Source organism: Bombina bombina, chromosome 3, assembly GCF_027579735.1.
Source record: "Bombina bombina isolate aBomBom1 chromosome 3, aBomBom1.pri, whole genome shotgun sequence".
In the NCBI taxonomy this organism is placed as follows: domain Eukaryota; kingdom Metazoa; phylum Chordata; class Amphibia; order Anura; family Bombinatoridae; genus Bombina; species Bombina bombina.
The window spans coordinates 1,181,017,239-1,181,032,736 of NC_069501.1; the positions used below are offsets into that span (position 1 = coordinate 1,181,017,239).

The following is a 15,498-nucleotide window of genomic DNA, read 5'->3' on the forward strand; positions in this document are numbered from 1 at the left end:
TCCTAGGCATTGCGGCAATCACAGGTATCGTTCTCTAGACTTGTTCCCAAGCTTCAAAGGTTTATTATCTCTAAGTAAATTGCATGTATTTAATCCGTGAACTCATGAAAGATTAAGGTAGAGGAAAACCTGTTTGTCATTAAGTGTTATGTGTTTTTACTTAAAGTGATAGAAAAGTCAAAATTAAACTTTGCAGAATTCAGATAGAGCATGTCATTGTAAGACACTTTTAGTTCACTTCTATTTTCAAATCTTCTGTGTTCTCTTGGTATCCATTGTTGAAAAAGAATATGTACATATCTACTATGTACTAGTAGGAACTAGCTTGTGATTGGTGCCTTGTATCTTGTGATTGGCTGACTAGATGTGTTCAGCTAGCTCCCAGTAATTCACTTCTTCTCCTTCTGCAAAGGATATCAAGGGAATGAAGCAAATTTGATTATAGAAGTAAATTGGAACTTTGTTTAAAATTGTAAGTTCTATCCGAATCATAAAGGAATAAAAATGTCTTTTATGTCCCTTTAACACAGTGAAGCTAGAGCAAATTGATGGATGATTGGCTCTCAGGGATTTTTTCAACTCCGCCCCCTGTCCTTTCCCAGTCTGCAAAGCTGTGATTCCTGAATATAATACGATCTTGTGAGCAGTGCATATATTTATTATTACATTATAATGATGTCATGTTAGACCAAGAGTAAAGGAAACATATTTATTCAAGAGACATTTTAAAAACGTTCCAAAATTTCTTTTTTTCTCTGCTGCTAATTTGAAATGCAATTTTAAAGATATTAAATTATTTGCATCAAAGTATTCAGTTTTGACTTTTTTTTGTTAACGTGGCTAAAAGACTCACAAACAAGTGCCTAGGGCAGCACAAAACCTAAATACGCCCCTGATTTGTGTGCAAATTGTACAAATCAGAATTATCTGTTGTCTGATCTTATTTTGCTCTGAGGTTACAATATGAAAGGTTTTATTATGTGTAGTAAAAAATAAACAAAATAATCAATACGCTACTATAGTCATTGGTTATGCACTGCACCCACTGCTTTATAGACTGTAACATTTTACACATTTCTTCCATATTTATATAACCAATATACGTTAAAAATACACCCAAATATTATATTAAGAATTACGCTTTAGTCTGAATGCATCCGTATATCTAACATTGATATAGGACTAGATTACAAGTGGCGCAGTATATTTTTTTTCACAATTGCGAAAACTCAGCTAGAGTTCAGCTTTTTGTGCTAGTCAGGTTGGGTATTACAAGTTTTAAAAAAATTATTTTGCGCTAGCAGTAACCCAAATCTCGCTTATAGCCGAAAATCGCAATCGCATTTTCGCATTCCAATAGAAGTCAATGGGAGCACTATAGCATTTTCGCAGTTGTGCTAACCCGACATGAAAATATACATATTTCATTTTCCAATGTTTTGACATAACGCAATAAACGTATATCTGATCTTTTTTTGAAAAAATATATATTTATACCTATATACAATATATATATATATATATATATATATATATATATATATATATATATATATATATATATATATATATATATATATACAGTATATATGAGATTATATATAGGTATAGATATATACTATTTATAGGAATATCTATCTAAAAATACTTAAAACAAATTTTGCTATGTGCAAAACATTGGAATGTGAAATATTTACAGTAAATACATACGGCTAGATTTAGAGTTTTGTCGGTAAAAAGCTGCATAGCTAACGCTGTTTTTTTTGCCAACACAGCCTTCCAACAATGCTGGAATTTAAAGTTGTCTGAGGGGCTGTGTTAGGCTCAAAAAAGGGTGCGTTGAACCTAACTTAGCTCCACTTCAACCCTCAATACCAGCGTTGCTTACGGTAGCGGTAAGCTGGCAAAACGTGCTTGTGCACAATATCCCCATAGGAAACAATGGGGAATTTTTGGCTTAAAAAAAACCTAACACCTGCAAAAAAGCAGCGTTCAGCTCCTAACGCAGCCCCACTTTCTAAGTCTGCAGCTAACACCCTAACATGTACCCCGAGTCTAAACACCCCTAACCTTACACTTATTAACCCTTAATCTGCAGCCCCCGCTATCGCTGACACCTGCTGTATATTATTAACCCATAAACCGCCGCAACCTACATTATACGTATGAACCCCTAATCTGCTGCCCCTAACATCGCCGACCCCTATATTATATTTATTAACCCCTAATCTGCCCCCCCCCAATGTCGCCGCTACCTAACTACACTTATTAACCCCTAATCTGCCGACCGGACCTCGCCGCCACTATAATAAATTTAATCAGCTCTTTTACCAGCCCTTAAAAGGGCTTTTTGCGGGGCCTTGCCCCAAAGTAATCAGCTCTTTTGCATGAAAATAAAAATACAATACCCCCCCAACATTACAACCCACCACCCACATACCCCTACTCTAACCCACCAAAACCCCCCTTAAAAAACTATCACTAACCCACTGAAGATCTCCCTACCTTGAGTCGTCTTCACCCAGCCAAGCTGAATTCTTCATCCAAGCGGAGCAAGAAGATGTCCTCAATACGGTAGAAGTCTTGATCCAAGCGGCAAAGAAGAGGTCCTCCATCCAGGCAAAGTCTTGATCCAAGCGACAAAGAAGAGGTCTTCCATCCGGGCGATGTCTTCTTCCAAGTGGCATCTTCTATCTTCTTTCTTCCGGATCCATCTTCATCCCGCCGACGCGGAACATCCTCCTTCCCCGACGGACTAACGACGAATGAAGGTTCCTTTAAGGGACGTCATCCAAGATGGCGTCCCTTCAATTCCGATTGGCTGATAGAATTCTTTCAGCCAATCGGAATTAAGGTAGAAAAAAATCTGATTGGCTGATGCAATCAGCCAATCAGATTGAAGTTCAATCCGACTGGCCGATCCAATCAGCCAATCGTATTGAACTCGCATTCTATTGGCTTATCGGAACAGCCAATAGAATGCGAGTTCAATACGATTGGCTGATTGGATCAGCCAATCGGATTGAACTTGAATCTGATTGGCTTTGAGCTGATTACTTTGGGGCAAGGCCCCGCAAAAAGCCCTTTTAAGGGCTGGTAAAAGCTGATTACTTTTGTATTTTAGAATAGGGTAGGGAATTTTTTATTTTGGGGGGCTTTTTTATTTTATTAGGGGGCTTAGATTAGGTGTAATTAGTTTAAACTGCTTTTAATTCTTTTTTATTTTTTGTAATTTAGTGTTTGGTTTTTTTTGTATTATAGAATAGTTTATTTTATTGTATTTTATTTTAGGTAATTGTAGGTAATTTATTTAATTAATTTAATAATAGTGTAGTGTTAGGTTTAATTGTAACTTAGGTTAGGATTTATTTTACAGGTAATTTTGTATTTATTTTAACTAGGTAGCTATTAAATAGTTATTAACTATTTAATAGCTATTGTACCTAGTTAAAATAAATACAAAGTTGCCTGTAAAATAAATATAAATCCTAAAATAGCTACAATGTAATTATTAATTATATTGTAGCTATATTAGGGTTTATTTGATAGGTAAGTATTTAGTTTTAAATAGGAATAATTTAGTTAATTATAGAAATATTATTTAGTTTAATATAAATTATATTTATGTTAGGGGGTGTTAGGGTTAGGGTTAGAGTTAGGTTTAGGGGTTAATAACTTTATTATAGTAGCGGCGACGGTGCGGACGGGAGATTAGGGGTTAATAATTGTAGGTAGGTGGCGGCGATGTTAGGGAGGGCAGATTAGGGGTTAATACTATTTATTCTAGTGTTTGCGAGAAAGAACTTCTTGTGTCTGCAGGACCTTTTGGCCGAGGCTCCAATAAGAGTAAAGGGGTCCTCAAGCCATCAAGGTGGTGGGTCCTGAAGACTGACAAGGCCCTTGCTCTCCCCAGAGCACCAGCACTGGAAAGCACAACCCCAGGCTTTCATACAAAATAAAAATACAGTTATTTTTTACATGCATTATTGACCATGGTTGGGTAATGATTTTTCTTAGTTTAGTTGAGCAGTTATATGTAGATAACAGATTGTGGTTCAGGGAATAATACATATATATTTTTTCTCTACTATTTAAAAGGATAGGAAGGTAAACATGTAAATGTCCATGAGTGCAATTTAATGTGAAATAGAAGCATATTTGTAATATACTTCCAATAGCAAAAATGCTCATTTGCAGACTTCGTGGAGCTCAGTGCCCTAAGCAGACAGATCGTGACTGACGGCTACAGCAAATTTACTCTGCCTACTCCCCGGTCCCCAAGTATACCATGGGCTACATACTACATGATCAGCGATCCTTCAGGCTGGACACCCGAGTTTTGCAGGGGAGCAACACATTTAACTAGCAACCAGGATACCCAGTCATACCTCATGATGGCCGACACAGCAGTGGATTTGTTTTGACTACTGACTAACAAGATGGACAGACAGTTTGACTCTCTTGCAACAATCCTCAATGATAAACGGAGCCCTACATCTGCAGGAGACACGGAATACTTGTTAGCATAGGCATCCTCCAGACTGCGTGATGCAATAGCAAGAGCCAAGCCACCAGCAAGAGAGTTGGAGGACCTAACTCCCACAGCTAAACAACATGTCAGTCCTACCTTGCAGGACCGGGTGAAGAAGTGCCCAGGTTACAAATCAGAGTCGAGTCCTGGTAGTGGCTTTTCGTTGGATCCAATGAAACTGTCATCTGGCCTTCTGGCGATGTGGCCGACAGCTGGGGGACACCAGATTCAGTCTAAAAGTGAGCTGAATTTCGAAGCTAACATACCCCTAGATACAGCCCATGTGTTATTTGGCTCCTACTCAGAGGCTTGGGCTAGTCGAGACAGTAGATCGATCACAGCTGCAGAATCCAGCCTAATACATCGCAGGTTTTCAGCCTTAACTTCTACCGACTTACCTATACTTGTCCTGTTGCCATACGAGGACTGCTTAATGTCGATGCAGTTGTGGTGTCCCCTAGGCCCCCTGACAGTTACATACTACATGAGACCCTCCACAGTCCCAGGAAGACGGAAAAAACGACTTGTCCTATGGGTGAGAGTCCCCGGAGCCATCCTGACTATATTCTGCTACAGGTTGGGCATCGGGTAAAATCCCCAGCAACATCCCATCTCTCAAAAGCAGATCTAAGACTGAGACTCTATCTCTCCCTTTTTTTTTTTTTTTTTTTGCAGGTGTTAACAGTTCCCGTAGTAGCTCTAGCTCATTTTGTTTAAAAAATCTAGTTTTACACAGTTAGATGATCTTGTTATTTCACTTATAAGTTTTTAACTAATAGCTTATTCTGTTAGACAAAATTTATTATACCTAATATATAGCTAGTTTAATAAGAGCTAATTGAGATGGCAGCCTTATTATGTCATTCCCCTATTACAGGATAAAGAGTGGTATAAAGGTGGGCAAATATGCAGTGAGGACTACAGTTACAATATGTAAATATGGTTGTTTTAGCTGCACATTGCTATATATAAATTATATTTGTATAACTGCTTATAGCTCTGATAATGCCCCTTTGTAAGTGCACACAAATGATCCAATATAGTTATTAGCAATTTGATTGTATATATCATTGAGACCGCAGCTGTATTATTTTTCTACTGAGTGCCCTAATATATTATTGCTGCTAGTTTCTATGTTGCAATGGAATAAAGGGAATTCAGTACGCTTAGGGACCACTCAAATCCTCAGCGCAGCATATAGCTCTGATTCATGTTTTTACTGCCACATTTCAATCACCGCACAATAACGGGGGACCTTCAGTTCAGTATGCTTTGGAAATCCCTCACCCCCTATATAATACAGATCTTCGGGACATGTTCAACATTACAATGTACCAATAGAGTCTCTATAGCACCCTCTAGAATGATCATGTAGAGTTACTTTCTTTTTTTACGTCACAATTTCTATTATTACACTAATCCGTAAATGCATACAAAAATTGCTTCCCATCCTCATCTTCGTATAACAAACTCCGCATGCCCAGCAAGCTTTAAAATAGTCAGTTCATCCTTTTAGCCCTGTTATGTACCTCTCTGACAATGGTGGCCCATCAGCTGTTACCTGTCACTTGCTCAGCCCTCCACCAACATATAGAAATTACCTTACCCTGATAAGGAAATATACTAGCTTGCTTTTCACTCATTTAGTTTAAAGGCCCAAAAGTAGTTACTAGTCTAGCATCATAACTAACTCTGCCCCCCCTTCCCCCATCTCGAGCGGCTCTTGCCCGCTGCACTTCCCCTCCCCAAAAAATAAAAAAGCTACCCCCCCCCCTTGCTCTATTCCTAGATTACCTAATAAATGTTCGTCATAGCAATGAGGGGACTATTTCTCTTCTCCATATAACACAAAACTGAGGTTCCATTAAACCATCCATGAAACCACAACAGACATACTAGTTTGAATCACTTCAGATTACCACTTCCATCTATAAGATTCATATTGTAAATTTATTTGTCATCTTCCAGGTTGGTAGAATAATAGCTTGTTATATTCTATACAGGCACAATGTTTATACGTTGTCAAAGATTCACGGATTTCATGTCTGGAGTTTTTATTGCACTGCAATGATATTTCTATGGACTAAGAGTGTATGTATTATAATATTGTTATGTGTGAATATCTTATGTAATGTCTTTCACAACCTCAATAAAAATATAATAATAAAAAAAAAAAGTATGAGAAATTGCATTTCCGGGTTTATTTGTGTGTATGAAGTAGCTGGTTTTGTGCTTTTAAAACACAGCCGATTAAAATAGGTTGAGTTTCAGGTAATATCATATCTCATTATGTTATCACTTTGTGTACACACACTTGTTTCCTTATCTTTTATTTGTCTGGAAAACCAAAGCTTAATACTTAAAGAAAACAATGTAGAATTAACATTGTATTACTTAAAGTGAATGTAAATTTTGATGTTTAAGTGCCCGGTTTTTAAAACTTTGATTAAAAACAGGGGCACTTTAATTCACCAAAATTTACATTTCACTCCTGTTGTGACAAAAAACTTACCTTTTAAACTTCACAGCAGCTGCTGCTTCCTCCGGTCTCACAAGCCATTTCTGATGTCAGAAATGATTGATAGGTCATCCTCCAATCACAGATTCCCCCCCGGGGGATTCAGTGTCTGATTCACTGCTGTGATTGGAGGAAGCCAGATACCTCATTTTAGACCCAGGAAGAGGCTTTGAAACAGGTGGAGGAAGCTGGAGCTGCTGTGAAGATTAAAAAGTAAGTTTATTTTCACAACAGGAGTGAAATGAAAATATTGATGAATTAAAGTGCCCCTGTTTTTAATCAAAGTTTTAAAAACCGGGCACTTTAGCATCAAAATTTACATTCACTTTAAATATCCTACACCCCACTGGGGGCAAGATTACAAGTTGCGCAGCAAATAAGTTGTGAAAACTTAGCGGAAGTTATGGCTTTTATTCGTATTTGGGGCTGCAAAATAACTTATTTTATGCATGCGTTAAGCCGTGTAATCCAAACAGCCAAATCACGTGCAAATTCTAGTATTCCCCATAGAAGTCAATGGAGAAGACAAATAAAAAAAACCCTCACTAAAACCCTAATCTGTTGCGCAAAGCCCATGACGTATTCTCCTCGAAAAGTGTACATGAAAATGCGAATATTTCATATTGCGAAAATGTTTTCCTAACAGAATATGTTCTATTTATTTATAAAAAAAAAATTCTCTATATATGTGATGATTTTTGGACTGATTTATCTATTTATAGCAAGGTATGTATATGAATATATATATGGAGCAAATGGTGTGTATGCACTCCCACTATCAGTCAATAACTGCCAGGGTGCTATAAGAAATTTAAAAATTGTGGTAATAAGCACTCACTGGTCTTAGGATGTCTGTGTCAACCAAAAAACTTTATTCCATGTAATAAATACATAATAATACATGGAATAAAGTTTTTTGGTTGACAGAGACATCCTAAGACCAGCAAGTGCTTATTACCACGATCTATATATATATATATACACACAGTCTATATATATACTGTATGTGTGTCTAGATATCTAGAGATCTATATGCAAATATCTCTCGCATCCCTCAGATATTGTTTAATGTGCATAAGATTGCAATTATTTCCATAGTTAAACACATCTGTATACATTTCTTTTTGTATGTGTATGTACGTCAATGTAAAATCCCTGCGTCTGCTTTATTTTTCTTTTAACACCCGAGATCGCATATCTTTGATCCCTTATAACTTTTGTGTGCAATATTTTTTTTAAACATTTTTTTATTAGACAGTGTTAATATGAGTGTAACTGTACTTTGTAATGTATTTTTGAAGTGTTTCGTGAAGCTTTTATGTTGCGCAAAACCATTAACTACAGCTCTTTGAGCGCTTAAAGGATTGTTGCATAAATGGTGAATGTGCGCGGGATCGCAATTTTTTAATATTTATATATAAAAATCATAACGTGCGACTTGTAATCTTGCCCTGGAAGTGTAATTTCTTCTGCTGACTGTGTTTACTTAGGCTTATCAATAGCCTAGACTCTAGTGTACACCTTTTTACTATAGGTGGGGATACCACAGGCTAAATCTGCTATTTTAAATGCCAAAATACGGGTAAAGCAGCTACTTGTAAGCAATGTAATACACTCCAGCAGGTAAAATGGATTATTGGGAACAATTTAAAGGGGAGAGCATTTTGGGGTGTACTGTCCCTTTAAGTAATCTAGCATTTGGGTATCATGTCCCTTTAATAAAGCTTTAATATAATAGTACATAACTTACATTTATAAATGCCTTATTTTGTAATATCAGAGTGTTAGATTCACAATGAATTCTAAGAAATCTGTAAAACTAAATTATTTGATTCCTTTGTTATATTTACTATTGTCGATTTAGCTCTCTAAGATAACACAGAGCAATTTGTCCTCACTGGAAAGTGCATTCAGTTCAGAGTGACCAAAAGGCAATGCCCCTTAAACAAACACTTCCCATGTACTGACTTAAACTAATAATGAAATAACATTACATTTGCTGCACAGATGTTCATAACCTTATTTATAACCCAATTCGCTGTAACTCTATCGCCACATTTAATGACTAAGGTAATTTAGTACCTTGATATCACACAGGTAGCAGATGCCTCCACCTGCAGGCTTGCACATAATTATAAGCTAGACTTTTAACCCTCTGACTGACTGAGGATATCAAAGCCATATTATATAAAGTTTAACTACACTCTGTTGCATACAAGAGGTTATACTTCATTTCAATAATTTATATATAAATAAAAAAAATGTAAACATGTAAAATTGATTTAAAGTAACACTACAGTTAAAGAAATCAAAATAATCTAACTCATTACAATAACTGGTGCAAATGAATAGCATTAACTCTTTAGCGGCTGAGCCATTTTACCCCTGTGCTGAGCAGTATTCCTCGCTAAGGCCAGATTTGGAAGTGGCCCAGCTGTAAAACAATTAATTATAACAATTAACAAACACAACACAATGCAGACTGCAAGGTGTGGTTCCCTTATTAACTGTTTCACTGCTGGGCCTATCACAAAACTGGTCTCAGAGGGAACACCGGTGCTGAGCTGTTTTGCTGTTTTTAGATGCTGTTCATATTTAGGCCCTACTGGGGTCATTTTACAGTGATAAATACACACATATTATGTTTGTTAAGGAAGCCCAGCAAAACGTGTGAAAAACTGTATTTTTTAATTAAAATCTTTATAAACAAGTTTATTAACAATAGTGTGTTTTTACCCTAAATTATAGAAAAAAGAAGGGGTTATCATCAGAAAAAAGGGCCTTTTGGGCTAGTTATGTAACTTTGGTCTGCACGTAGGCCTCTATTCAAATAAATAGACAATTGATTACCACCAGGTGATCCCTATTACCACAGAGATCACCTGGCTATTAAAAAGTATATGAGGCTTTATTTTAAATATGGGTTTGGGCATTAAAACAAGGGGTATTGGGGGCCTTTTTGATGACCTGCTATAAGGTTATATAAGTGTAAAGGGTATTTAAACAAGTGTATTTTTATTTTTAAACTTAAATTTGAAACCCCCAGCAATGCAGCAGCACAAGACCACCATAGAAAGTGGGGTAAGTGCATTGGGGGCTGAGATAACTTGTGAAAGCTCTTCCATAAGAGAACATGTGGTGTTCACCCAGGCTAAAAACATTGCATCCACACTTAAAAGGCATTTTGATAGCATTTAACCCCTTATTGCTATATTACAGACCCCTTTTAGCTGCTGTTATGCTGAAGCAGAGGAGTTGGGATTGTATTGTACATTCTGTGAATACGGAGGGCTGTACGGCATGTGATTGGCTGTGTCGCCCAGTTCATCTGTTTGAAAAAATTTTTTTGCTCTGAGGAGCAACAAGGTGTGTGTGTATGGGGAGGGAGGGGTACAAACAGATTTACAAAGGTCTGTAATATATGCATAATATATGCTTGAAAGGTGCTCTAGGGACTTTTATTAATAATCATAAAAATAACAATAATTTATATGCAGTATTTATGGCTTTAAAAAATATGTCCCTTTAAGAACAGTATATAACATTCTGGATATCAGAGTCTCTTTAAAGTCTAGATAGAGACTATGAGGCATATTTATCAAGCTCTGTATGGCCCCTGTTCTGAGGCCGCGGACAGAAATCAACCCGATCAAATATGATCGGGTTGATTGACACCCCTTGCTAGCCGATAGGCCGCGAATCTGCAGGGGGCGGCATTGCACCAGCAAAGAACTGCTGGTGCAATGATAACTGATAAATGCCGAGAGCGTATGCATTTATCGATGTGCAGTGGACATGATACGCTACTTCGTATCTTGTCCACTCGCACATTGATAAATATACCCCTATAAGAGATTTATTAATAATTCAAAGTTTCTTGGGTGTAAAATCTCTCAACATTTTTTAATGTTTAGTGATGCATTCACTCACAAATAAATGACAATATATCACTAAAATTACTGCAAAATATAAATTTATTTCACAAATCATAGTACTGGTGCATCAGTTATTGGAACATGAATGGAAACTCATTGCTGATTTCATAAATTAAAATATTCCTAATTGTACCAATTACTAGCCGAGAACACATAGCAACTGTGCACAATATATATATATATATATATATATATATATATATATATATATACACACACTACAGTGAGAAAAATAAATGATTGCATTGCAGAATCATCAGTACATAGACCTCTTAGCGTGTGAAACATCCCTGTCATTTCAGCAAAACTGTTTAAATTAACATCACACATACATAATTTACAGCCCCCAATAAACATTATTAACAACAGACTCAATCTCCACAACTGAGAATAAAATTGATCCCACAGAGATTCAATGTTTAATATTTTTACAGTAATTTTTGTTCTTTAAATTCTTAACCCAAGACAAAATTCAATTGAGCTCCAAATTAGTTTTTTTAAGATTTCATAACAAATTTGTTTATTTCACCAGTCTCTATACATGCATCTATATATATATATATATATATATATATATATATATATATATACATTAAATTATGTACAGTATATATGATTGTTAGTGCATTGTTGTGTCAGTAGTACCTATGTACAACATTAAGTAACATCTGCAGCTTAATATAAGCTTTACAAAATAGTTTGTCAAGATGTGGATCCATCTATTTTTAATATTACAGGAGATAATACGATGGCAAGTATAAATATAACATGCTCAAATTTGTATTAAAAATAATTAATAAAGACCGTACAGAATTAGTATTGATAATCTTATATATAATGATCAATTTCTTTCCCTTTTTAAAACAAAACTTTTTTTTTAATCACAATAATTTCTTAGAGTTGACATGTATTATTGTATCCCTTGTAGCAACAGAGGACTGAAGTTTATTGCGTAGCAATATGTTGTATCACTGTATTGCAGCTAAAGAGTTAAATTAAAGGGATACTGTCACTAACATCTGCATTCTTTTTTAAACTATTCTAATCTGCATATTTAACATACTAGTATTTTTTCTATGCTGACATTCTTTAGATCTATACTTTTTTCTCTTTTTGGCAACATAAGTTAATTTGTGGTAGTGAGCTGCAATAGTATACTGCAATTTATAGTAAAGAGATCAGTAGCAGTAATAACACCTGGAAAACTCAAATGTGCCGGCTGTCCTGAATTGGCAAGGTAGTCACTTTTTTTTACATGCCCAGTGCATTGAGCAAATAAATAATTGGGGTAAAGGACAGAGAAGGTGGGTATAAAAAAGTTGAATAGATGTAACAAAATCATGTACCTTGTCAGCCCTTTCACTCTAACGGTAACCTAGTATTCACATTTTTGCACTCCCCCAATATTTCAATGGCCTAGAACCGACTTTGTTTGGTCAAATTTTAACTACCAAAAAAAAAAAAGAGACAAAATCAACATAATAGAATATTAAGATCTTCAATTTCATGTCATCCTGCTCATTAGCGTATTAGGACATGTAAAAACAAAACCATATGTCCTAAAAAATGATGTTAAGACTAAATGGATTGTAGAATATATATAGCCAATTTTAAATGTTCTTTAAAACTAACCTTAAAGGGACAGTACACACCAATTTTCATATAACTGCATGTAATAGACACTACTACAAAGAATAATTTGCACAGATACTGATCTAAAAATCCAGAATAAAACAGTTTAAAAACTTACTTAGAAGTTTCTAGTTTAGCTCTGTTTAAAAGGTTACTGGAACACCCACTGCAAGTGGGAAATAGCAGACACTCCCCCTCCTCCTTCCTTTGCATATGAAAATACTCTTTACACAAATAGGAGCAAGCTGAAGTAGGTATACGTCGGTTTGCTCTTAAAACTTTGGGGCTTGGTTAGGAGTCTGAAAATCAGAGCAATGTTATTTAAAAATAAGCTAAACTATCCCTTAAAAAAAACCTGTATGGGCTATATAAATGGATCATTTACAAAACATTTATGCAAAGAAAAATCTAGTGTATAATGTCCCTTTAACTTAATGAGTGGTCACCTTAAAATTATATTGGCTACTGTCTAAGTCAGATCTTATATTAATGTAAATATTTTTAATCATTACAAGTGTCTTCAAGCTGCCTGTGAGATCTGATACTGTTAGATTTATTTTTGAATTCTAATATTAATCCAAAAAAGATGTCAGCTTTCAAACCATCCTGCAAGATCTGATACTGTCCTGAACTGATTTCCTGCAGATTTGACAGTTTCACAAGCTGTGCAGTAGTGCTCGTCCCAAAAGGAAGTCACGTGGACATCATAACGTTTTTTCCACGTGAAATAGCTACGGTACAAGTGAGTATTTTTGTCAAGAAATTTCAAGTACATAGCTAGTTTTCTTGGACTAGAAAAATCATCTACATGAATGAATGAGTTACGAGGTATAAACATTTCATAATTATATCTGCTAGGACCCATAACAATGGGGACCGCACTGGACTTAAAGGCATTTCGCCACAACTTCTCAGTTATGTAATCTGTGTGAAGGGAATTTTCAAATGCAAGATAAAATTTATATTCTGAGACTGTCTTTATAATGTTATCATCTTTTAAGTCCATTCCGAATCTCCCATATACATCAATGTCAATGTAGTTTCTCAGCTGGTTGTAATACTGGACTCTATCATGATCCTCACTCCAGTTGCTAATCACCCAAGCTAGGAGCTTCCTTTTGCGTGGCAAAACAATCTTGGCACGTTTTCTAGAATATAAATACCCATAAGGAATAAATATGTCAGAATCCACCCTATACGACATGGTCCAGTTAAATATTCCCCCAAAACTTCTTAACCAGTTTGAATGGGAAGGTGACTCAAAATTCATCCAAATCCATTTTTGAGAAGAATATCTTCTTAATGGAAAATCGTTGTAGTCTCCAATATCTCTGTGATGGAAAATGATAGCATCTGCTTCCTGGTACATGCTCCGGTTGGTGGTGAGTTGGCAGCCACTAACGTTGAACAGTATATGGCAATCTCCAAGACGTCGCCTTTTCCCAAAAGGTTCATACCAGATGAGTACGGTGACTTGCCTCGGGGGGGATGAACTGTCCCATAACAAGGGGAAATGCATGGTGCCATGTATGAGGTCTTGGGTCACCACAAACACTGCGAGTACTGTACAAGTCAAGCTGGCTGCCAGCAACCGAGATTTAAGTGCCCTCCAGCGGCTCCTCTTACAAGGTCTCCAACAACGTAGCCTTTCTATTGATAGAAAACTTTCTCCCCTCATACTTCTCTAAATCTTTGTTTGCTGTAAATAATTTTTTTGTAGCACATCAGTCCTAAGCAGAGACGTATTAAATGTACTGGTCCTGCAGTATCTGTTGCCGTTCTTCATAAACAGTCTTGCACACAAACCCTGTAGAAATCTAAAGTGCTGTGTTCAGTATTACAGCTGCAATGACTTTGCTAACGTTTCTTGTCTTCATCCAGTTTGCCTGCAGGTTTAAAGGAAGGTTGTTTTTTTAGTGAAGCATCTAAGAATTTAAATGAAGTGCAAGTCCCTTACATCTGCATGCAAGTCCTGCCACTTGTTACAAACATTTCAATGCTTCCTCCTGTGCTGAACATTGTTGGGTTTTATTCTGCAAGCTTGTAAAATTCTTGCTAAACAGTGAACAGAAACTCACCCTCTCAGTGGCAGCAAGTCGGCTAAAGGCAGCTTCTTTATTCATGGGAAGAATGAGCTGAGCCTGTGTGCATTTCATCGTAGGATCATCTTACATGGTGCTTTCAAAATTAAGCTGTGAGGCTCCACAACAGGCAGACTGTGTATAAATGCTTCTGAAGTGCACTGATTTCCTTTTCAGTTCACTGACTTATTTCTCCTATAGTTTGTAAATCTGCATCAGACTTCCCCTGTAATAAGTGAACTTAGTACTGCGATGAAGAAGATTCCGTGCTCTTATACATCAGCATTCCAGCTTTACACAACAGCATATCTGCTCTCTGCTCTCCACATCATCAGTCAGTTACACCTCCAGTGATGTCATCTGTCACTCAGGAAGTTCCCAAAGAAACACAGATGGAGCCAGAGTGCTGCTTCTAACCCTCCAATTAACCTATTTGCTGCTGCTAAGGGACATGATTTTCCTTTTTCTGCCACAGATAAATTAAATGCATTATTTATTGGTTGCTGTAAATATATTTAAAGGGACATACTTATATATTTTTTCTATCATGTACATGAAAAAGCAGCAGTTAAATATAATACATTTTTGTTTACACAAAAGGTTAAAGCAAAATCTGTTTGAATTTAAAGGGACAGTAAAAATCCTTGTAATTACAAGACTTTTTTGTTATGTTGCTACAGAATTACATATCAACCAAGTCTAAACTTATTAAAACACATTAATATTCTTTTTACTGCTTTTTTTTTTAATTTCAGCCACCATTTGCTTTATCTGGAGGAGCCAACCCTGGATTAAAGGGAC

General features: G+C 36.2%; 1 protein-coding gene across 1 annotated transcript; it reads right to left on the reverse strand.

Moving 5' to 3' along the window:
- Nucleotides 1-11,612: 11,612 nt before the first annotated feature.
- FUT4 (fucosyltransferase 4) lies at nt 11,613-14,927 on the reverse strand. Its single transcript, XM_053705066.1, has one exon. The coding sequence runs from the start codon at nt 14,292-14,294 to the stop codon at nt 13,206-13,208; it is 1,089 nt and encodes a 362-aa protein (XP_053561041.1). The 5' UTR covers nt 14,295-14,927; the 3' UTR covers nt 11,613-13,205.
- Nucleotides 14,928-15,498: the final 571 nt, after the last annotated feature.

Coding starts and splice junctions, on each gene's coding strand:
- FUT4 (XM_053705066.1), bottom strand. CDS start 14,294: ATGAGGGGAGAAAGTTTTCTATCAATAGAAAGGCTACGTTGTTGGAGA.